Source organism: Mercenaria mercenaria, chromosome 1, assembly GCF_021730395.1.
Source record: "Mercenaria mercenaria strain notata chromosome 1, MADL_Memer_1, whole genome shotgun sequence".
NCBI classification, from domain to species: domain Eukaryota; kingdom Metazoa; phylum Mollusca; class Bivalvia; order Venerida; family Veneridae; genus Mercenaria; species Mercenaria mercenaria.
The window spans coordinates 100,717,999-100,742,869 of NC_069361.1; the positions used below are offsets into that span (position 1 = coordinate 100,717,999).

Genomic DNA, 24,871 nt, shown 5'->3' on the forward strand with positions numbered 1-24,871 from the left:
ATTAAAAATGCCAAAATTTGGTTATTGCCAGTCAAGAGCTCGAAAACGCCCAGAGTATGGTATTTTTAATCCCCCGCCATGGCGGAGGGATTATAGGAATGGTCTGCGTCCATCCTTCCGTCCTTCCGTCCGTCTTTCCGTCCGTCCTTCCGTCTGTAACAAAATCGTGTCCGGTCCATATCTCCTAAACCCCTTGAAGGATTTTCATGAAACTTGGGTCAAATGATCACCTCATCAAGACGATGTGCAGAACCCATGAGTCAGCCTTGTCGGTTCAAGGTCAAGGTCACAACTTAGGGTCAAAGGTTTGAGCCTGCCATTTTGTGTCCGCTCTATATCTCCTAAACCCCTTGAAGGAATTTTATAAAACTTGGGTCAAATGATCACCTCATCAAGACGATGTGCAGAACCCATGAGTGAGCCATGCCGGCTCAAGGTCAAGGTCACAACTCAAGGTCAAAGGTTTGAGCCTTCCATTTTGTGTCCGCTCTAATATCTCTTAAACCCTTGAAGGAATTTTATAAAACTTTGGTCAAATGATCAACCTCATCAAGACATGTGCAGAACCCATAGTCAGTCATGCCGGCTCAAGGTCAAGGTCACAACTTAGGGTCAAAGGTTTGAAACCTTCCATTTTGTGTCCGCTCTATATCTCCATAACCCCTTGAAGGATTTTCATCAAACTTGGGTCAAATGATCACCTTATCAAGGCAATGTGCAGAACTTATGAGTCAGCCATGTCGGCTCAAGGTCAAGGTCACAACTGAAGGTCAAAGGTTTGAGCCTTCCATTTCGTGTCCGCTCTATATCTCCTAAACCCCTTGAAGGAATTTTATAAAACTTGGGTCCAATGATTACCTCATCAGAACGATGTGCAGAAATTATGAGTCAACCATGCCAGCTCAAAGTCAAGGTCACAACTAGGGGTCGAAGGTTTGAGCCTTCCATTTGGTGTCCACTCTGTATCTCCTTAACCCCTTGAAGGATTTTCATCAAACTTGGGTCAAATGATCACCTCATCAAGAACTCATGAGTCAGCCATGTCAACTCAAGGTCAAGGTCACAACTGAAGGTCAAAGGTTTCAGCTCTGTATCTCCTAAACCCCTTGAAGGATTTTCATCAAACTTGGGTCAAATGATCACCTCATCAAGAACTCATGAGTCAGCCATGTCAACTCAAGGTCAAGGTCACAACTGAAGGTCAAAAGTTTCAGCTCTGTATCTCCTAAACCCCTTGAAGGATTTTCATGAAACTTTGGTCAAATGATCACCTTATCAAGACGTTGTGCAGAATTCATGAGTCAGCCATGTCAGTTCAAGGTCAAGGTCACAGCTAAAATCAAAGGTTTTACCCTTTCACTATCCATAGCAGTGGCGGGGGATTTAGCTGTCTTTCAGACTGCCTTGTTCCCCCAAGAAATTGAGAAGTTATTAAAATTTAAAAAGCCTTTGGAAATTTCAGAGTTTTGTTATTTTTCATTCAAGCATTGAAAAAGTCATCAATTTCGTGTTGTCATTTGAGTACTTTAAAATTAACACAAGTTCAGACGATGCAGAAAAAAGTTCTGTAAATATGCCCTTTGAAATTCATTTATAGATGCCCGAAGAGATTTTACAGTAAGTCTTTTGAATGGAGTAGGAAGGAGTGGCTCTAGACAACACAACCTTTATATGTTGAAAATTTCTTTTTGTATTAATTTATTTTCAAATCATGAATGTAGAAAAAATTTATTCAGATATATAGCATGCAAAAAACAAATTTATTTTCTTTACTTTTATTTCAGTTCAGATGTTTTGATGTTTAAATTTGCATGAAATAAATTTTACTTGGAATGCCTTTTCATTTTTAAAACTTCATTAGATATTAATTCTTTTATTAACTGTCCCACTCTGGTAAAAAAGTTTAAATTGTTGTGTTTCAATGATTGTCTTTAATCACTGAAAACCTTCAGTCAAGAAAAATAGTTTACAAACAGTAGTTATTAAACCTTCTGAACGGGAAGACTGCCTGATAGGATTCTGAAAAATCTCAACAAAAATTGGTTTAATTAGCTTGGGTTTGACTGTACTCATTGTATCTTTTTCAGATTTTTAAATTTTAAATTATTCAAGGTTTTTTTTTTGACGTTGTAATTTTACTGTTCCAGGGTACCGCTGGTTCGGAAGCTGAAGCTGGTATGGAGATGTCCGAGCTTGTAAATTATGTGCAGCCTGTCCATTTTCACTCCTTTGATATATCGGAAAGTAAGTGTGCAAATATTATGTGTACAAACTACTCCTGAAGAAATTTGTGGAAATTGAAGCAACTTTAAATTGTACATCTTCAGGCCTGTTTTAACTATGATAGAATTCGTCATTTATTGAAATGTATTGTTGGAATCAATTCATTGATGTTGGGTTTTATAAACAACATTTCAGCATGCAATACAATTCATCTGGGAATAAGTTGTAAATTTAAATGACTTAAACGCAGAATTTTCTCAAACACAATAACTATTTCCCATACAGTTGAATTAGGTAAAATTCAAGATCATGTCTATAAATCAGAGTGAAATAAACTTAATATTATTTGTGGGAAATTATTTTCATGGATTTCTTGCTTTTTTATCCATTAAAGAAGTAAATTCCCCTCGATCAGATAAATTCTTGTAATTTTACCATTGAAATTTGTAATCCATAAATCTGTACTTAGGAAATAGTTGTTACCCTGAAATAAATAAATAAATGAGCTGCACCATGGGAAAACCAACATAGTGGCTTTGCGACCAGCATGGATCCAGACCAGCCTACACATCCACGCAGTCTGGTCAGGATCCATGCTGTTTGCCAGCGGTTTCTCTAATTGCAATAGGCTTTGAAAGTGAACTGCAAGGATCCTGACCAGACTGCACGGATGTACAGGCTGGTCTGGATCCATGCTGGTCGCAAATGCACTATGTTGGTTTTTTTCATTGTGCGGCTCAAATGATTAGAATAATATACTAACTGAGTTTGCTTTCAGAAAAGAATAGGGCTTATGAGATTTCCTCATTTGTGGAAACCCAGGCAACCAATTTGCTGAAGGAATATCCCGTAGAGTTTGTCAAGTATCCTTGTAGTTATGTGATACCCAGAATGCAATTTTGTGGTCATGTGATACCCACAATGCAATCACATTTCTTTTTCTGTCTATATTTTTCTTCAACAGTTTTATGGAAATGCTCAGCTAGTAAAGGTTTGTTTCAGAAAGTACTTTGATACTGGATGCAACCATTTATTCCCTTCAACATTTCAATTCATGTCTTGTTTAGTCTTCTAAAGGATTAAATGCCAAGAGCTGATGCAGAGGCCCAGTGGTAGCATTGTCTGCTATCAAATCAGGGGTACTTACTGTATGTGTCAGGAGTCCCACTCCACTATTTAGTATTTGCAATTCGTTAATTGTGGAATAAATTTGTTTTTTTATTGTTTTTATATAGCTTTCAAGAAAAATTAAAAATACTGATACTGTTGAAAAATTAATTTTCGTTCCAATATTTGCAGAGTGTTGTAAAATGTTAAATGAACAATCAAATGTATGTCATTATGTATTGACATGCCTGTCCTATATAGGATTGTCTATTCATATCCTTTCCGCACCCTTAATGTACTAAAACGTATTAGCGTCTGATGGCCCTTTCACGCTTCCGTAGAAACAACATTTACTACACGAAACTTATTTTGAAAACATTTCTGAAATGTCTAGGTCTGCATCTCTCAAATACGGTTATATCTTACATCTGAGGCATATACTGACACTCTTAGACAACATCAAAAATGACATTTTGAGCGATTTGATGAAGTTCCAAAATTATCAAAATTATCAATATACCCTTTTTCGTAGATTAAAAGCAGACATGCTGTACTAAGCCCAAGTAATTTCAAATCGTAATAAAGTGCTGAAAATTGGCTCCCCAATAGCAAAAAAAAAAAAAAAAAAAAAAAAGAAGTCCACACGCATACATTTAGACGGGGTGACCCCAGCGCGTGACCCGACTATTATCAAGATCAAACTGCGGCTTTCGTTTTCAAGTTTAGCATTTCTGCTTTCATTTTATTTACTTCCGGAAATAGCTGGTCTAGTGACGTCATTTTCTGTGTTGTCAAAAACATACATATGCCTGGCGAGATTGCATAAATATGTGCTGGCCGTCCTAAGGATATGTGACTTATTTATGACCAGAATCTAAGATTAGTCATTGGGACCATATTACTAGCCATGGCCTGGTTTTTAGCTCGCCTGTCATGTGGTGACGGTGAGCTTTTGTGATCGTCTGTCGTCCGTCCGTCGGTCGTCTGTCTACAGTTTCCTTGTGAACACGATAGAGACCACATTTTGTATTTGATTTTTATCAAACTTGCACACAACTTGTATGGGCATAATATCTTGGTTCATTTTGAAAACTGGCCAGAACCCATCATGGGTTCCAGAGTTATGGCCCCTTAAAGGGCAAAAATTTGCCAGTTTTGGCTTGTGAACACGATAGAGACCACATTTTGATCAACTTTAATAAAACTTGCACACAACTTGTATTGGCATAATATCTCGGTTCCTTTTGAAAACTGGCCAGATCCCGTTGTGGGTTCCAGAGTTATGGCCCTTTAAAGGGACCAAAATTTGCTGTTTTTTGCTTGTTAACACGATAGAGGCCACATTTTGCGATCAACTTTAATAAAACTTGCACACAACTTGTATTGGCGTAATATCTTGGTTCCTTTTGAAAACTGAGTTATGGCCCCTTAAAGGGCCAAAATTTGCTATTTTGGCTTTTGCAGCCATATAGAGACTTCATTTATGCTTTGATTTGATACAAACTTGCAAAATATCTTCAACAACAATAAATCTTGGATTCTATGATGAATCTGTCAGATCCAATCATAGGTTTCGGAGTTACGACCCCTGATTGACCCCTGAAAGAGCCAAAATTTTGTAATTATACGCCCGTTCGAAAAAGGGACGTATTATGGGAACACCCCTGGCGGGCGGGCGGTTGGGCTGGCGGCGTCCACAGACTTTGTCCGGAGCATATCTTCTTCATGCATGGAGGGAATTTGATGAAACAGTTGTTCACCATGAGACGGAGTGTCATGCGCAAGAACCAGGTCCCTAGGTCTAATGTCAAGGTCGCACTTAGAGGTCAAAGGTCAAATTCAAGAATGACTTTGTCCGGCCCTTTCAGTCATAGAGGTTTCATTTACGCTTTGACTTAATACAAACTTGCACAGAATGATTATCTTGATGATCTCTAGGCTGGATCAAAACTAGGTCATGTCGGGTCAAAAACTAGGTCATCAGGTCAAATCAAAGGAAAAGCTTTTTAACAACATAGAGGGCACATTTATGACCCTGTCTTCATGAAACTTGGTCAGAATGTTTATATTGATGATTTCTAGGCCAAATTTGAAACTGGGTCATATGGGGTCAAAAACTAGGTCACCCAGTCAAATCAAAGGAAAAGCTTGTTAACACTCTGTTCATTTGATGTGCATGAAACTTGGTCAGAATGTTTGACAGCATGAAATATAGAATGATTTTTAACTGGGTCATGTGGGTCAAAAACTAGGTCACCAGGTCAAATCAAAGAATAAGCTTGTTTACATCCAAGGGGGCAAAATTTTTAGCTCGACTATTCGAAGAATAAGTAGAGCTATCCTACTCACCACGGCGTCGGCGTCGGCGTCACACCTTGGTTAAGTTTTTCGTACCAGTCTACATTTTGACAAAGTCTTTTGAGATAAAGCTTTGAAACTTTCAACACTTGTTTACCATCAACATGGCCAGTTATAGGCAAGAGCACATAACTCCATCAAGCATTTTGGCTAAATTATGGCCCCTTTTGACTTAGAAAATCATGGTTAAGTTTTTCGTACCAGTTCAAAATTTTGACAAAGTCTTTTGAGATAAGCTTGAAACTTCAACACTTGTTTACCATCATCATGGCCAGTTATAGGCAAAGCACATAACTCAATTAGGATTTGGCTGAATTATGGCCCTTTCGGCTTAGAAATCTTGGTTAATATTTCGTACCAGTTCATATTTTGACAAAGTTTTTTGAGATAAAGCTTTGAAAACTTTCAACACCTTTTACCATCACCATGTCCAGTTATAGGCAAGAGTCATAACTCCATCAAGGATTTTGGCTGAATATGGCCCCTTTCGACTTAGAAATTTTGGGTTAATATTTCGTAACAGTTCATATTTTGACAAAGTCTTTTGAGATAAAGCTTTGAAACTTTCAACACCTGTTTACCATCACCAGTCCAGTTAAGGCAGGAGTACATAACTCCATCAAGGATTTTGGCTGAATTATTGCCCCTTGTGACTTAGAAATCTTGGTTAAGTTTTTCGTACCAGTTTATATTTTTAGCTCGACTATTCGAAGAATAAGTAGAGCACCCTACTCACCACGGCGTCGGCGTGGGCGTCACACCTTGGTTAAGTTTTTCGTACATCCACTTTTTGACAAAGTCTTTTGAGATAAAGTTTTGAAACTTTCAACACTTGTTTACCACCACCATGGCCAGTTATAGGCAAGAGCACATAACTCCATCAAGGATTTTGGCTGAATTATGGCCCCTTTTGACTTAGAAATCATGGTTAAGTTTTCGTACCAGTTCATATTTTGACAAAGTCTTTTAAGAATAAAGCTTTGAAACTTTCAACACTTGTTTACCATCACCATGGCCAGTTATAGGCAAGAGTACATAACTCCATCAAGGATTTTGGCTGAATTAGGGCCCCCTTTCGACTTAGAAATCTTGGTTAAGTTTTTCGTACCAGTTGGTATTTTGACAAAGTCTTTTGAGATAAAGCTTTGAAACTTTCAACACTTGTTTACCATCACCATTTCCAGTTATAGGCAAGAGCACATTACTCCATCAAGGATTTTGGCTGAATTATGGCCCTTTTTGACTTAGAAATCTGGTTAATATTTCCTACCAGTTCATATTTTGACAAAGTCTTTCGAGATAAACTTTGAAACTTTCAACACTTGTTTATAAAACACCAATATCCAGTTATAGGCAAGAGTACATAACTCCATCATGGATTTTGGCTGAATTATGGCCCTTTTTTACTTAGAAATCTTGGTTAAGTTTTTCCGTACCAGTTCATATTTTTTGTAAAGTGTTGACATATGGCTTTGAAACTTTTATCACTTGTTTAGTATAATAGTCTCTATCTGTAGGAAAGAGTACATAACTCTGTCATCTATTTTGGCTGAATTATGGCCCTTTTTGGACTTTGAAATTGGTTCTGTTTTCATACAAGTCCATGTTTTGTCAAAACTATTTGACATATGGCTTTTAAACTTTGAACACTTGTTTATCATTATAAATTTCCATCTGTAGGCAAGAGTACATAACTATTTTGACTGAATTATGGCCCTTTTGGACTTTGAAATTGGTTCATACATTGGGCCATTTAGTGCAAGACTTATCGAAATCAAGAAATACAGGAACATTGGTTGTCTGATCTATTTATTTCTTTTGTCTGAATATCTGTGGAAATATTTTGACCCCATTCTTCAATCAATTCTTCGAATAGTCGAGCGCGCTGTCATCAGACAGCTCTTGTTTGTAAAGTGTTTGACATATGGCTTTGAAACTTTTATCACTTGTTTAGTATAATAGTCTCAATCTGTAGGAAAGAGAAAATAACTCTGTCATCTATTTTGGCTGAATTATGGCCCTTTTTGGACTTTGAAATTAGTTCTGTTTTCATACAAGTCCATGTTTTGTCAAAACTATTTGACATATGGCTTTTAAACTTTGAACACTTGTTTATCATTATGATTTCCATCTGTAGGCAAGAGAACATAACTATTTTGACTGAATTATGGCCGTTTTTGGACTTTGAAATTGGCTCATATATTGCCATTTAGTGCAAGACTTGTCGAAATCATAGTAATACATGAACATTGTTTGTCTAATCTATTTATTTCTTTTGTCTGAATATCCTTGGAAATATTTTGACCCCATTCTTAAATCAATTCTTCGAATAGTCGAGCGCGCTGTCATCAGACAGCTCTTGTTGATTCTATCTTCATAAATTTTGGTCAGAATGTTCGTTATCATGAAGTCTTGGACGATTTCAAATCTGGGTCACGTGGGGTCAGAAACTAGGTCACTAGGTCAAATCATAGGAAAAGCTTGTATACGCTCTAGAGGCCACTATTTTGCTTCAATCTTCCCTAAACTTTGTCAGTGGACAAGTTCTGATCTGGGTTATGTGGGGTAAAAAACTAGGTCACTAGGTCAAATCAAAGAAAATGCTTGCTTACACTCAAGAGGCCACTTTTTTTGGTCCAATCTTAATGAAAATTGGTCAGAATATTTTCTCCATGAAATCATTAGGTAAAAAACATGTTTACAGTGTTATGGTGTGTTACACAGGTGAGCGACTTAGGGCCATCTTGGCCCTCTAGTTTTTTACCCCTATCAGCTTCTGGCTCAGAAAAGTACTGACTGATTACACTTCAAAGTTTCTTGCAAAACATTGCTGGCAGACATCTGCTAAATTGTTAGTCCTTCGTCTTCATGAATATTTTCCAAACAATTGGGGACATAGAAACCTGGTAAAACAAAAATTGTCAAGAAACGTTCTTATATGATTGAGACTATTACACTAATTAAACATTAATTGAGCACAGCAGTTAATGGCATGCAAAGTGGAACATTCTAAGATTTAGACCATTGATAAAAATGTAACATTAACTTATTTTATGAGTTTTACAAAACTTTCACAAACTCCTTCTTGAAATCTGTATTTTTGATCATTGTGAAGTAAGATGTGCATACAAATTATGAATAATGTCATTAACAAATAAAAATATTACAGTGCAAATGCCTTGTGTGAAAAGAATTAAGTACAAGAGCAGTATGTGAGTGGTATAGGTCATTGGCCACGGATCACTTGCTCCTCGTAGCTGTGGGTTAGAAACCTTGATTGGGGTATAGAATTCTTTCATGTGAGGAGTGCATGAAGCTGGCTTGCAGAAAGTTGATGGTTCTACCCAGGTGCCTGCTTGTGACGCGATATATGCCTGAAGGGGTAAATAAGTATTTAGAGTCATCATGTGGCCTATAATTGTGTGGATTTGATGTTAAATGCAACAAAAAAATCAAGTGAGCAGTTTTTTTATGATCATAGAAATTAATTTAACCTGTTACACATTGCTTTAAAGAGGTATATAATTATGTGTAAATAATTTTTCTGATACTCGTAATCTGTGTTTACTATGTATGAAACTTGTGGTATATAGTTTTATTTGTATAATTCCCACTGGAAGCTGTTGATGCTGAATTATATGGCAGCTGATTGTAAAGTTGATTCTTTGACTTTTCCATTTCAAGGCAAGATTTTTTATATCCTATGCTGATAAAGTACATTCATATTCAGATGTTTTATCAGAAAATGTATTGCTTAGGTTTACACAGGCTGTCTAGCGTCCCTAAAATTCCTACTTTTTCCTATTTTTTTTCAATTTGGCTAAAATTCCTATTTTTTTTAAAAAATCAAAGGAAATTCCTAAAAAGGCCCTATTTTTTCACAAAGATTCCTAATTTTTTAACTTTTTTGCAATGATCAAAAAGAGAAAATGTTTTAAATGTTGTTTAAAAGTTCTTCTAATTCAGAAAAAAACAGTTTAGCACAGTTCAAAGCAGTTTACCAGTGGATCCATGTGTTCAGCTTGTTATTGGTTGTGACTAGATGACAGAGATAGGATTTCTGAAGGTAAATTGTGATACTTGAAAGATCTATTTCCCAATGAAGATTATCTGAGGGATATTTAGTGCTCCTTCACTGGAAGTGTAGCATACACATAGTGCAGAAGTAATACCTAGTTAATAGGTGTATATAGGTGTAGACATAATAACAAATCAGGTCAAATTCTGATTATTTACTTGGCCTGTTCTTCATAATTATGTAATATGTGATCACAGTTCAGATTTATTCTTTATACATGTATGTATTGTTTGCAATCTATACAAGTTTCTAGTCAAACATGTAACTGATGCCCATCAACATTTTTATTAGACTGTTAGATGTATATTTTTCCCACTGCAATTTTTTGAGCTGTCAATGCTTCAAATTAACAAATTGTTTATTGTGGAATGTGATAGCTGAAAAGGGTGAAGAGGAGACAATTCTTGAGATTTTTGTCAACAAATGTATGGCTTGGAAACAGTTTTTGTGAATTTGCTAATTTAATGACCTGTGCTGGTTTAATTTGTATTTTTCTAAGTATATAAAGTACCTGATGTCCATGCTGAATGTTGTAAAACTATGTATTTGTTGGTATAAGTGTGTATAATTTCTGTACAAATTAATCATAGTTATGAGTTTGTTGAACACTTGTCTTAGTTCACTCTCATTTTGTGTACTCTGATATGCACTGTTGTTGGCAATACACTGTACTCCAGTTGACAGCATTCTAACTTTTTGGCATTGTTTCATTGTTTAAAAAAAATTAAAGAATAAAAAAATATGGTGTGGATTGTGGTGGCTATAAGGGAGAAGAGGAGGCCATAATTAAGCTCTTTACAGTCAGACGTAGTAAGTGTATAGCTAGTGACACTCTGCTCTTTTAATGTGTACTTTTTAGTCAAAGTAGTTAATTCTCATTTCTGTTTATTTCCAGGATACAGCCAACAATAGCTGAAAACAGTGGAAAGCTGGTAGACATCTTTTCTGTAAAAAAAGCACTATTTGTGAGTTACTTTTATGTCAATCACATAAAGGTAAGCACATTACATGGTCTTTAAAGTCCATATTTTAATTTGAAAATTCCTAAATTTAGCCCTAAAATTTCCTTAAAATTGTACCAAATTCCTAATTTTAGCCCTATTTTTTTGTACAAATTGCCCTAAAATTAGCCCTAATTTTTTGTCAGGGTATGCTAGACAGCCTGTTTACAGTATTTTGAGAAAAAGATTCAAAGATCCCGAGTCAGCTACTACTTAGGTGACTGATATAGGTCCCTTGTAAATATCTTGTATTCCTTAACGTGCCTTAGTTACAACAAGCGACAATTGAGCAGGGTATATCCACGAGGGACCAGGGTAGATTCCAGTAACTTTATGCCACAGGTAAGTGTCACAGATTGAAGAACAATCTTGAAATCAAACTCAGTGTTGTTGATGTAAAGGATTTTGTTTTTACAACAGAGGCCAGAGTGAATATTATTAGTTACACTGCTTGTTGATGACAGGATACGGGATATACCCTGTCTCGAAAATCCATATCAGGCGAGAGGGTAGTGAAGACAGTGTATTTCCTGTATCCTGTCACTAACAAGCTGTGTAACGATTTTATTTTGCTGACTACCCTTTACTTCCATGCTAATTGACACATTTTGTAAATTAACAAAGCTACTTTCAGTACAGACTGGAATCCTGCAATCATTTGTTGGTCATCATGTTTTGTTTATTATATACTAAGTGGTTGATTAACATCAGCCATAAAATGCAGAATGAACTGTATTCTGACCGAATTACAAAAGAAAAAAGCTCATTTATACAGGTTATGAACTGGTTTTGATCAGAAACACAAAAAAAATTCCATCCTTTCGAAAATCACCCGATTTCATGATGTCAGAAATGTCGTGAAACTTCGGCTCTCATCTTGTTTCCTGTTAAATCCTTTATCTTGCACGTAGATTAAATGATCCTACAACAAACTGCTGAGTAACAAATATGTTAATTCCTTTGCTTTACGATGATTTAACTCAAAATAAGATTCCAATGGCTGTGTCTCCCATACAGAGTTACTGTTCTTCTAAGCCTAAACTAAATAGGAGAATGAAAATGGCAAGAAAACACTAGATTTACTCTCGGAAACAATATCAGTAGCTGGATCTTAATAATCTGACTTTATTCAATTGTGCCAGCAATGGGGCAGCCATTTGTTTTTACCAGAATCATATCGGAAAATTGCTAGCAGGATATGGATTATATCCTGTCTGCATGTGACGTCTGTTGACCAATAGAAATGCAAGAAACTTGTAGAAGGCGAGATAAAAGTTTTTATCAGATGGTCTAAAGTTTGATATCCTGTAATATCCGTGCTCATTATTGTAACTTTACTAGACTTGTGAGATAATTTTGTTCTTATCTGCTTCACATGTGGAGGGGCCACAGTTGTGGTGGAGTGTTTAAAAACCACATACTTCAAATCACTTGCCCCTCACTGTGGGTTTGAACCTCACTTGGGGTGTCAAATTCTTTCATGTGAGGAAGCCATCCAGTAGGCTTACTGAATGTTGTTGGTTCTACCCCGGTGCCCTCCCATGTCTGCAATAATGCCGAGACGTACACCGTGGGTCTTCCTCCGTCGTTAGTGACTGGAAAATCCCCTCTATAACCTTTAATTGTGCCTATGTGGTGTCAAACCTATCAAGGGGGGTGGGGGTGAGGGTAGTTGCCAGAAAGGTATAAACTTGAAGGATTTGTTTTTGTGAAGCACTGCTTTGACTGAGGTGTATTTCAGATGGAAAAATGCATTGTTATTTGTGGTAAAAAGTTTCTTTACTCAAAAGTCAGTTCTTCTGAGGAAAAAGAAAAGAACTTGTATATTTTCTTGTTTTGCATATTTCAGATATTTTGGAATGCAGGTTGTCAGCTGGTTGCACTGAATTTCCAGACATTAGGTTAGTACAAATTTTGATTTCCCATGAGTAATAAATCATACGCTGAATTTCAGATTTGATGTATAAATTCTGCACTTTTATGTCATGTTTGGTGCACTTTTTGGTGAGCCCTGTCTTAATAAGTTATTTTAGGCAATGTCCCTTTTGCTAAAAAGCTTTCTGAACTTTTTCCCCATGTAATGTTTTATACCAAGTTGATTTTTGGTAGTGTGATGAGGATCAAAAGATCAAGTTTTAATTTGATTTTCAAATTATTTTTTTTTTTGGGAAGTTTTGGCACTTGCTGTTAGCTTTGACTGTGAAGGTTCATGCCTTGGGGGCATATTTTGCTAAATTTGTATTGCTGCTGTTAATTATATTGGTATCTTTCTTGTGGTAGTCATTTGTCTATGATATTGTTGATAGAGAAATAGGAAAACATGCACCAGTAAGAAATCACCTCGTACATAAACAAATTAATAAGGCATTAACTTTCAGCTTTTGTGATCGCCTTGTGTCTGTTGTCATTTGTTGTCTTGCATTGTCAACAGTTGGACTGTTGACACTATAGGTCAGAATTTTGGACCAATCTTAATAAAACTTGGTCAGAATGTTACCTTCAATAAAATCTCAAGGACTTTGTTGCTGGGTTGTCTAGGATAAAAAACTAGTTCACTTGGTCAGCTAATAAGGAAAGCTTGTTAACACTCTAGAGGCAACATTTTCTACCTCATCTTCATAAATTTGTCAGATATTTTGTTTCTATAAAATTTAGGTTGAATTTGAAACAGGGCAATTTGAATTAATAAACTTTGAATCAATACTTGAAATCTTAAAAACCCTTGCTAGCACTGTAGAGGCCACATTTTCTGTTTGATATGCATAGAACTTTGTCAGAATACTTGTCTCTGTGAAGTTCAGGTCAAGTTCAAAACTTGGTTACATAAGGTCTTAAACTAGGTCCTTAGCTCATATGATAGAAAAACTTTGTTAACACTGAAGAGGTCACATTTTCTAATTTATTACTTTAAATCTTCTTCAGAATATTTGTCTCTATCAAAGTTAAGTCAAGTTCGAAAGTGGGTACCTGATGTCACAAACAAGGTCACTAGTTTAAGACTTATTTTCATGAGACTTGGCCAGGATGTTAAAATCTAGGATAATTTTGTAACTGTATGGCTTGAGTAAAAAGCTAGGTCACTAGGTTGAAACATTACTTTATACTAATTTGTTTTAGCTCAATTGTGATGAAAGCTTCAAGCTTATTGGAACCAGTCTTGAGTCCGCTTCCTGGAAAAACCAGTTCAGGTGTCATATGAGAAGTCATGATTGTGACCCCAGTGGGACTCGAACCCATGATCCCTGGATTGAACGGCCGACACCTTATCCACAAGACCACTGCTCCCCTTCATTGAAAGGCTTGAATAATGATCTGGCTGATTTACATAAAGCATGGTCAGTTAGATGCTAGTTTATATTATCTGGGGTAAGAACTAGGTAAGGTGAGCGATACGAGGCCATCAGGGCCGCTTTGTGTTAACTATTAAGGGTTATGATGTCATGTAATCTATCAGGATTTGTGTGGAAGTGTAATAAATTAGTTCTGTAAGAATGATTTACTTTTGTCTTGCAGATTTAGCTATGCAGCTTAACCTTGGTATCTTTGAGTACAATAACAAGACAGGATACATTTTAAAACCAGACTTTATGAGACGCCAGGACAAGCACTTTGATCCATTTGCGGAATCTACAGTCGATGGAATCATTGCAGGAACTGTCTCAGTTAAGGTACCATTTTGAATGTGTGTAGTACAATTTACCTCATGTTCAGAAAGTTTGTGTTCTTTACCCTCCCTAACTTCATTGCAGGAAATTTGTGTTCTTTACCCTCCCTACCTTCATTGCAGGAAGTTTTTGTTCTTTACCCTTCCTACCTTCGTTGCAGGAAATTTGTGTGCTTCACCCTCCCTACCTTCATTGCAGGAACTTTGTGTTCTTTACCCTCCTTACCTTCATTGAAATTTGTGTTCTTTACCCTCCCTACCTTCATTGCTGAAAATTTGTGTTCTTTACCCAGCCTACCTTCATCACAGGAAATTTGTGTTCTTTACCCTCCCTACCTTGATCGCAGGAAATTTGAGTTCTTTACCCTCCTACCTTCATTGCAGGAAATTTGTGTTCGTTACCTTCCCTACCTTGATTGCAGGAAATTTGTGTTCTTTACCCTCCTACCTTCATTGAAATTTGTTTTCTTTACCCTCCCTACATTGATTGCAGGAAATTTGTGTTCTTTACCGTCTTACCTTCATTGCAGGAAATTTGTGTTCTTTACCCTCTTACCTTCATTGCAGGAAATTTGTGTTCTTTACCCTCCTACCTTCATTGACATTTGTTTTCTTTACCTTCCCTACATTGATTGCAGGAAATTTGTGTTCTTTACCCTCCCTACCTTCATTGCAGGAAATTCATGATCTTTACCCTCCCTACATTCATTGCAGGAAATTTGTGTTCTTTCCCCTCCGAACCTTCATCGCAGGTAATTTTGACCTGGAATAGTTAAATGTTTCCGGATGATAACTTTAGAAAGATTGGGCCTAAGATCACGAAACTTAATAGGGAGGTTGATCATGACCAACAGATGACCCCTATAGATTTTTAGATCAGTAGGTGAAAGGCAGGGCTTCGGAAATTTGCCGGTTTGTCGGTTTTGGACCGATTTTTGACTTTTCAGACCGATTCATGAATTGAAAAAACGAAAAAAATCGGTCCCGTAAAAATGGGGAAAAGTATAAATTTCAGTCTGATATCTCAATACACCATCTACTGCCAAGCAGGAAATTGTTGGTCGCACCGTCAGATAATCAATAAACGTGTCAAACGGTCTGATTGTCACTTTGATAATCGGTCCGTAATTAGCACGTGACGCAGTCAGTGCTCGCGCGGCACATCCTTTAATGTTTGCAGACAGTCGACTGCAATGTATTAAACATTTTTGACTGGTTTCCAAATATGTCTGACTGTATCCAAATCATTTCGACGGGGATCCACTTCTTTTATTTAGAATCCGACAGATGGTTTATTTCAAAAGGCTATGTTTGATCACGGTAGAAAACAAATGGTCACTGCATTTAATCAAAGAGCTATAATTGTACATTATAGGTCTTTGATTTAATGAGACATCACACAGAAAACCGATCAAAATATTTTTTATAATAACTTGATTTGAAAAAATTACAAGATTCATTTGTTGGGGCTCCAGTTGAAACAAGTGCAGAAAATCATCTTTGCAACCTGACTGTGCAAAAAAGAAAAAGAAAAAAAAAATGGACTGGCAAACACGAATGATAACATGGATAAAGAAAACCGGAGTGGCGTTGTTTATCAAATCGGTCTTTTAAAAAACGTTTCAAAATGAAATTTTGTTTACATCAGAAGAGAACATATAACTTTATAAAATGTAGTTGCTTATTGGAGTACAACATAAGTGAAATGAAATATCCGTGGCCAACACGCGTGACCTTTTGGTACTATACATGCGGGAAATTCGATCTCCGCATTCATATAACGTACACATTCGCTCCGCGGCAGAGTATTCTTAAAATACTGAGACTGTTTAGCAGAGAATATGTGTCGTGTAATTCACTTTGACGCATTGTATTTTATATAATTCCGTCAAAGAATGAGGAAACATCACAAAGTATCTGCCGTGTATACCGTACCAGTCACGTGCATTGGCTTTTTTATCCTTACAAGTATTTTCTAGGAAAAACATCGAAATTTAAACAAAGTAATGATCACACATAACACTGAATAACTGTCTTCATTGTATGGAAAGACGCGGTGACCGGTAACTCAGTTTTAATGCATGACATGCTTATTTCTTTACTCTATTACATTTTACAAAATATGTAATATTGGGACTGCGGTGGGTGGGGTAGCGCCGATGTCAGGATTTTCGTTTCGGACCGATTGAGTTATCAAAATTTCCGGAGCCCTGGTCAAAGGTCAAGGTCACATTGACCGAGAACAGTGGAATGTTTTTTTTTCCAAATAACTAGGGAATGCTTTGGCCTTAGATCACATTTGATACAGAGTTTATTTATGACTGATAAATGACTCATGATTATACCCCCACAAAACGAAGTTTTTGGGGGTAAATAGGAGTGAGCTTGGCAGTCGGTCGGTCAGTTGGTTTTCATGGTTTCTGGATGATAACTCATGAAAGGCTTGACCTATTTAAATATTTTTTGGTACACAGATGTAACATCAGAAAATACAGGTCGAGTGCGAATTTGGGGTCAGTAGGTCAAGGTTACAGTGACCCTGGACATTTACACTGTTTCCAGATGATAGCTTTAGAATGCTTGGGCCTAGGATCATAAATTTTGGTACACAGGTGTAACATCATGAAATGCAGGTCAGATTTGACTTTGAGGTCTGTAGGTCAAAGGTCAAGGTCACAGTGACTCAAAACAGTCAAATGGTTTCCGGATGATAACTTGAGAACGCTTGGGCCTAGGATCATAAATTTTGGTACACAGGTGTAACATCATGAAATACAGGACAAGTTCTACTCTGAGGTCAGTAGGTCAAAGGTCAAGGTCACAGTGACTCGGAACATTTAAATGGTTTACGGATGATAACTTGAGAACGCTTGGCCTAGTATAATAAATTGTGGTACACAGTTGTAACATCATGAAATACAGGTCAAGTTCTACTTTGAGGTCAGTAGGTCAAATGTCAAGGTCACAGTGACTTGGAACAGTTAAACGGTTTCCGGATGATTACTTGAGAACGCTTGGGTCTAGGATCATAAATTTTTGTACACAGGTGTAACATGATAAAATACAGGTCAAGTTTGACTTTGAGGCTAGTAGGTCAAAGGTCAAGGTCACAATAACACGAAACAGTTAAACGGTTTCCGGATGAAAACTTGAGAACGCTTAGGCCTAGGTTAATGAAAATTGATAGGGAGGTTGGTTATGACCAGCAGATGACCCCTAATGATTTTGAGGTCAGTAGGTCACAGGTCAAGGTCACAGTGACCCGGAACATTTAAACAGTTTTCCGACAATTACTTCAGAACGCTTGGGACTAGGATCACGAAACTTAATAGGGAGGTTGGTCATGACCAGCAGATGACCTGTAGTGATTTTGAGTTCTAAAGGTCAAAGGTCAGAGTGACCCGGAACATTTAAACCTTTTCTGGACAATAACTTGAGAACGCTTGGGATGAGGATCATGAAACTTCATAGGAAGGTTGATCATGACCAGCAGATGACCTCTATTGATTTTGAGGTCAGTAGGTAAAAGGTCAAGCATGTTCAGCTTCGACATTGGCTTAGTTCTGTGACAAGGCCATATTGTGGGAGTATAATTCGTCACTCCTGTGACAACTATAGTTATTGATTTGAGCATTTTGAGGTCAATATGTCAAAAGTCCAGTGCACAGTAATCAAATAATTTCTGTTCCTTGTGCAGTTACTGATTGCATCAAGGGGGCATTATGTGTTCTACGAGCTCTTGTTTCTGTGATGTTTGTCTCTAAACCCAGCCTACCTACATTGCAGGAAATGTATTTCTCCATTATCCTTCTTGTCTTCACTTGGGTTGGAAAGTCTAGCCTTTCCTTTTCATATTTGGCAGAATTTGTAAAAGTCTACCATGATATGAATGTATCCATGAAGATTGGAATGTTATTAAGGGGTCATAATTTTTTAGAAAAATTACAGTAAGTATTCTGTTAAGACATTTCCAGTTTGTCAATATAATTGTCTTGTAATTTTTTGTTAGTGTTATAGTGATGCTTGCCAGGTTTGTGTTAGAGGTGAGGTTAACTTCATCAGATTTCAGATTAAAATCTCTAAAACACTTGGTCTTACTGTACAGGTTCATGTTGCTGTGAATTTACCAGACACTGATCTGATGGTTTATTATCCCCCGACGAAAGTCGGAGGGATATAGTTTTGGCATTGTCCGTCCATCCGTCCGTCCTTCCGTCCATCTTTCGGTCCGTCCTTCCGTCCGTCTTTCCGTCCGTCCGTCCGTCCGTCCGGAGCCATATCTAGGAAATGGTTGGGAATATTTATTTAAAACTTCATATACCTGTTCACCACAATGAGTTCTTGCGGCCCGTCAAGTTTCAGTCAGATTGCCCAAGTAACACCAGAGTTATGGCCCTTAGAAGTTTCTAGTGTTAACTATATAGGGCACTATAAATATGGCAATTTCTGCATCATAACTTTTGATATATTTGACCTAGAACTATGAAACTTAAACAGAATTTAGATCACCATAATGTGGTTGTGTACACACAATTTCATTTGGATTTATTTGTAAATTAAGAGTTATTGCCCTTTAATTGTATAAAAATCCACATATTTGTACATAACAAACTTACCATTTGGTAGAATTTCATTAAATTTCTTTCATTCTTTTCCATGAACATTTATTGTAAACATGTGAAGTTGTGTACCCACACCTGGTCACCCCCTTACCTTGATCACACACCTCCCCCCTATCCCCCGACACCCCCCCCCCCCCAAAAAAAAAAAAAAAATCATTCCTTACTTTAGATTTTTTTCAAACAAACTTCATATACATGTTCACCACTATGAGGTTATGGGGCCCATCAAGTTTCAGACAGATTGCCCAAGTAACACCAGAGTTATGGCCCTTAGAAGTTTAGGGTACTATATATCTATAGATATGCCAATTTCTGCATCATAACTTTTGATATATTTGACCTAGAACTATGAAACTTTAACAGAATTTAGAGCACTATAATGTGGTTGTGCACAGACAATTTTGGACGGATTTCTTTTTGTAACTTCAGAGTTATTGCCCTTTAATTGTCTAAAAATCAGCATATTTGTACATAACAAACTTACCATTTGGCAGAATTTCATTAAATTTCTTTCATTCTTTTCTGTGAACATTTATTATAAATATGTGAAGTTGCGCACCCACACCTGGTCACCCACTTGCCTTGGTCACCCCCCCCCCCCCCCCCCCACATCCCAATTTTTTTTTTTTTTTTTTCATTTCTTATTTTAGATTTTTTTTCAAACCTTCCAAGTTGTACCATTCCCCCACCTCACTTCTCCACCCAGTCATGCCCACCACTGATCATGCATCCTCTGCACCCCCTCCCCCTCCAACTTCACCCTTTTACCTTTTTTTTTTTTAGCTCACATGTCACAAAGTGACAGTGTGAGCTTTTGTGATCGCGCAGCGTCCGTGCGTAAACTTTTGCTTGTGACCACTCTAGAGGTCACATTTTTCACGGGATCTTTATGAAAATTGGTCAGAATGTTCATCTTGATGATATCTAGGTCAAGTTCGAAACTGGGACAACTTCGGTCAAAAACTAGGTCAGTAGGTCTAAAAATAGAAAAACCTTGTGACCTCTCTAGCGGCCATATTTTTCAATGGATCTTCATGAAAATTAGTCAGAATGTTCAACTTGATGATATCTAGGTCAAGTTCGAAACTGGGTCACGTGCCGTCAAAAACTAGGTCAGTAGGTCAAATAATAGAAAAACCTTGTGACCTCTCTAGAGGCCATTTTTTCCCGGATCTGAAATGAAAGTTTTGGTCTGAATGTTCATCTTGATGATATCTAGGTCAAGTTCGAAACTGGGTCACATGCTATCCAAAACTAGTCAGTAGGTCTAAAAATAGAAAAACCTTGTGACCTCTCTAGAGGCCATATTTTTCAATGGATCTTCATGAAAATTGGTCAGAATGATCATCTTGATGATATCTTGGTCAAGTTCAAAACTGGGTCACGTGCGGTCCAAAAACTAGGTCATGAGGTCTAAAAATAGAAAAACCTTGTGACCTCCCTAGAGGCCATATTTTTCAATGGATCTTCACGAAAATTGGTCAAAATGTTCATCTTGATGATATCTAGGCCATGTTCGAAAGTGGGTCACGTGCGGTCAAAAACTAGGTCAGTAGTCTAAAAATAAAAAAAACCTTGTGACCTCCCTAGAGGCCATATTTTTTCAATTGGTAACTTTATGAAAAAATTTGTTGTCAGGAAAAAAAAATTCCCCAAATCTTTATAAATGATATTTTTAGGCCGTGATCGAAAGTAGGTCATGTGTGTCAAAAACTAGGTCAGTAGGTCTAAAAATAGAAAAACCTTGTGACCTCCCTAGAGGCCATATTTTTAAATGGATCTTCATGAATATATTTCAGAATGTTCATCTTGATAGTCTAGGTCCAATTCGAAATGGGTCACGTGCGGTCCAAAACTAGGTCATTAGGTCTAAAAATAGAAAAACCTTGTGACCTCTCTAGAGGCCATATTTTTCCATGGATCTTCATGAAATTGGTCTGAATGTTCACTTTGATGATATCTGGGTCAATTTCAAAAGTGGGTCACTGCGGTCCAAAAACTAGGTCATTAGGTCTAAAAATAGAAAAACCTTGTGACCTCTCTAGAGGCCTTATTTTTCAATGGATCTTCATGAAATTAGTCAGAATGTTCACCTTGATGATATCTGGTCAAGTTCAAAGTGGATGACGTGTGGTCAAAAACTAGGTCTTTAGGTCTAAAAATAGAAAAACCTTGTGACCTCTCTAGAGGCCATACTTTTCATGAGATCTTCATGAAAATTGGTCAGAATGTTCACCTTGATGATATCTAGGTCAAGTTCGAAACTGGGTCACGTGCCTTTAAAAACTAGGTCCTTAGGTCAATAATAAAATTAGAAAAAACCATTTGTGACCTCTTCTAAAAGGACCATATTTTTCAATGGATCTTCCATGGAAAACTTGGTCAGAACTTTATCTCGATATCTAGGTCAAGTTCAAAACTGGGTCACGTGAGCTCAAATACTAGGTCACTATGTCAAATAATAGAAAAAAACGACGTCATACTCAGTTCAAAACTTGGTCATGTGGGGACAGGTGAGCGATTCGGGACCATCATGGTCCTCTTGTTTCATTTTTAATTTTCAATCAATATTTATAATCAACATGTGAAATTTTGTTTCCTCTCCCGTTCCCCTGCACCCCCACCCCCTAAAAAATATATATATTTCCATTCCTTTTTTTTTTTTAAATGTTCAAACCTTCAACATGTTAAGTTGTGACTGCACAAACCTTGCCCTCAGCCATGTTCAAGATATCTTACCTGTGTTCTCTTAAGGACATCTGATCTTTTAAGTTCAAATGTACATGTAAAACAGCAACACCTGGTACCAAACCACTCAAAGACAATATTTCATTCCAGTTAAACTTCAAGCTCACATTTCAATTAACTGCATTTAATTTTAAAAGCTAAATTATTTGCTTCTTATTAACATCCTTAACTTTTTGCCAGATATATCTTTTTGCCATTCCTCACCACAAACCCTTTCGGCGGGGGATACCAATTCATCGAATTTGTTTGTTGAATTACATTCCTTCCTTTCGGTTTAGATACAAACAGATGAGGTGGTAGCGAGGTGATAAGGCATCATGTATATCACAGGTCAACTACTCATAATTTCTTCCTTTCATTTAGAGGAAACTGTAATTTTGTGAGCATGATTAATCCCAGTATCATGTATATTACAGGTGATATCAGGTCAGTTTCTGTCTGACAAGAAGGTTGGAACATACGTGGAAGTTGACATGTATGGATTGCCTACTGATACGTCCAGGAAGAAGTTCAGAACTAAAACTGTACAAAACAATGGTATCAACCCAGTGTACGACGAACCTCCATTTGTGTTTAAAAAGGTAAAACTGATAAGTCTAAAGTAATGTTTAGAAAAATAAGACTGATTAATGTTAAAGTATTTATTAGAGCACATCATGCAGTTTAATGGCTAATATTATAGTCCTTGTCAGAGTACATCATGCAGTTTAATGGCTAATATTGTAGTTCTTGTCAGAGCACATCATGCAATTTAATGGCTTAAATAATAGTCCTTGTCAGAATACATCATGCAGTTAAATGGCTAATATTATAGTTCTTCTCAGAGTACATCATGCAATTTAATGGCTAATATTATAGTTCTTGTCAGAGCACATCATGCAGTTAAATGGCTAATATTATAGTTCTTGTCAGAGCACATCATGCAATTTAATGGCTAATATTATAGTCCTTGTCAGAGTACATCATGCAATTTAATGGCTAATATTATAGTCCTTGTCAGAGTACATCATGCAGTTTAATGGCTAATATTATAGTTCTTGTCAGAGCACATCATGCAATTTAATGGCTTAAATAATAGTCCTTGTCAGAATACATCATGCAGTTAAATGGCTAATATTATAGTTCTTCTCAGAGTACATCATGCAATTTAATGGCTATTATTATAGTTCTTGTCAGAGCACATCATGCAATTTAATGGCTAATATTATAGTCCTTGTCAGAGCACATCATGCAATTTAATGGCTAATATTATAGTCCTTGTCAGAGTACATCATGCAGTTTAATGGCTAATATTATAGTCCTTGTCAGAGCACATCATGAAATTTAATGGCTAATATTATAGTCCTTGTCAGAACACATCATGCAGTTTAATGGCTAATATTATAGTCCTTGTCAGAATACATCATATGGTTTAATGGCTAATATTATAGTTCTTGTCAGAGTACATTTTGGAGTTTAATGACTAATATTATAGTCCTTGTCAGAGTACATCATGTGGTATAATGGCTAATATTATAGTCCTTGTCAGAGTTCATCATGCAGTTAAATGGCTAATATTATAGCCTTTTGTCAGAACACATCAGGGAGTTGAATTGCTTATATTTTAGTCCTTGTCAGAGCACATCAGGTAGTATAATGGGTGCTATAATGTTTGTTATATCATCTGATTTTGTACACTAAAACTTACAGGGCCCAAAGAAATTTGTTTCAGCAGTAGTTTGAGGTTACAGAGGTACCAGTAGTGTCTTGGAAATTTATATTTTGACTTGTGTTCTTGAAAAATTTATGAACTTGAAGAATGATGTATTATATATTTTATTATGCCCCCACCATAGTGTTACCCCTGTCTGTGTGTGTGTTTGTTTGTGTGTTCGGGAAAGGGTGGTGTTCGTGTCCGGGCCATAACTTTGACGTGCATGGTCCGATTTCAGAATAATTTGACACAAATGATAAGCATGGATAGACGATGTGTCATGCGCAAAACCATTCCACTAGCTCAAAGGTCAAGGTCACAGTCCTAGGTTGAACTTAGCCAATTTTCACTACATATATAATGATAATGTGGTCTTCGTGTCCGGTCCATAACATTGACATGCATGGTCCGATTTCAAAATAATTTGACACAAATGATAAGCATGGAGAGACGATGTGTCTTGTGCACAACCATTTCACTAGCTCAAAGGTCAAGGTCACAGTCCTTGGTTAAACGTAGCCAATTTTCACTACATATACAGATTACTAAATTTTCTGGTTTTCCTACAATTTTTTTTTTTTTTGCAAAAAAAGAGGGCCAAGGGTCCTTCTTTTAGTTTGTGAGCAGTACCATGCCTGTGATCTTTCTCGTGTTGCGATGGCATCCATGTCTGTGACACATTTCTAGTTGAATATATTTGTAACAGAATAGAGAAAAACTCTAGAAAAAAATGTTAATATATTACCACTACACAGTTTTATGGTTACTCAAAATAGTCATAGATATACCATTAATTTAAAAACATAATTTTTGTAAGATGAGTTAAAGGTGTGCATGCCAGTCTAAAAATAAATCATGTCACGCATGCAGTTCTAGCATAATTTGTGCATTTCAGTTCGGTGAGCAATATGAGTTCAAGCAAATGAAGTTGGACTGAACTTGTCTATAGAAATAATCTCTTGGTCTTTGTGATGAGAGTTTTACTCGGCTTAAATGTTCTTAGTTTAGATGAATTACATATCATATTGTTTCAGTCAGTTAAGTATATGTGACATTAAAAGAAAATATTCTGTCCATGCTTTGAAAGATTTTGATATCCTATTGCAGGTTGTATTGCCAAATCTAGCTGTGATCAGGATAGGTGTGTATGAAGACACTGGTAAACTGATTGGTCATAGAGTCCTATCTGTGGAAGCTCTTAGGCCAGGTAAGTGAGCAGTCTTTGTCTTTCTTACCTCTTAAAAATGTAGAACTAGTTCTTATGCTCCCCTTTGAAGAAGAGATAATATATTGTTATCTCCCGTCGATGAAATCGGGAGGCGGGTATTGAAATGGTGTTGTCCGTCCGCAGCCATTTCTCAGTAACTAGCAAGTAGA

The 24,871-nt window shown here is 36.8% G+C and overlaps 1 protein-coding gene across 6 annotated transcripts in view; it reads left to right on the forward strand.

Moving 5' to 3' along the window:
• Nucleotides 1-24,871, forward strand: part of LOC123528820 (1-phosphatidylinositol 4,5-bisphosphate phosphodiesterase beta-1-like) — a 223,829-nt gene that overhangs the window by 160,879 nt on the left and 38,079 nt on the right. For all 6 annotated transcript variants that reach the window (XM_053518674.1, XM_053518644.1, XM_053518665.1 and 3 more), the window contains 7 exons: nt 2,148-2,244; nt 3,002-3,086; nt 11,037-11,109; nt 12,617-12,668; nt 14,281-14,435; nt 22,218-22,382; nt 24,602-24,701. In XM_053518674.1, the coding sequence (XP_053374649.1) occupies nt 2,148-2,244; nt 3,002-3,086; nt 11,037-11,109; nt 12,617-12,668; nt 14,281-14,435; nt 22,218-22,382; nt 24,602-24,701 (727 nt within the window). The remainder of the gene's footprint in view (nt 1-2,147; nt 2,245-3,001; nt 3,087-11,036; nt 11,110-12,616; nt 12,669-14,280; nt 14,436-22,217; nt 22,383-24,601; nt 24,702-24,871) is intronic.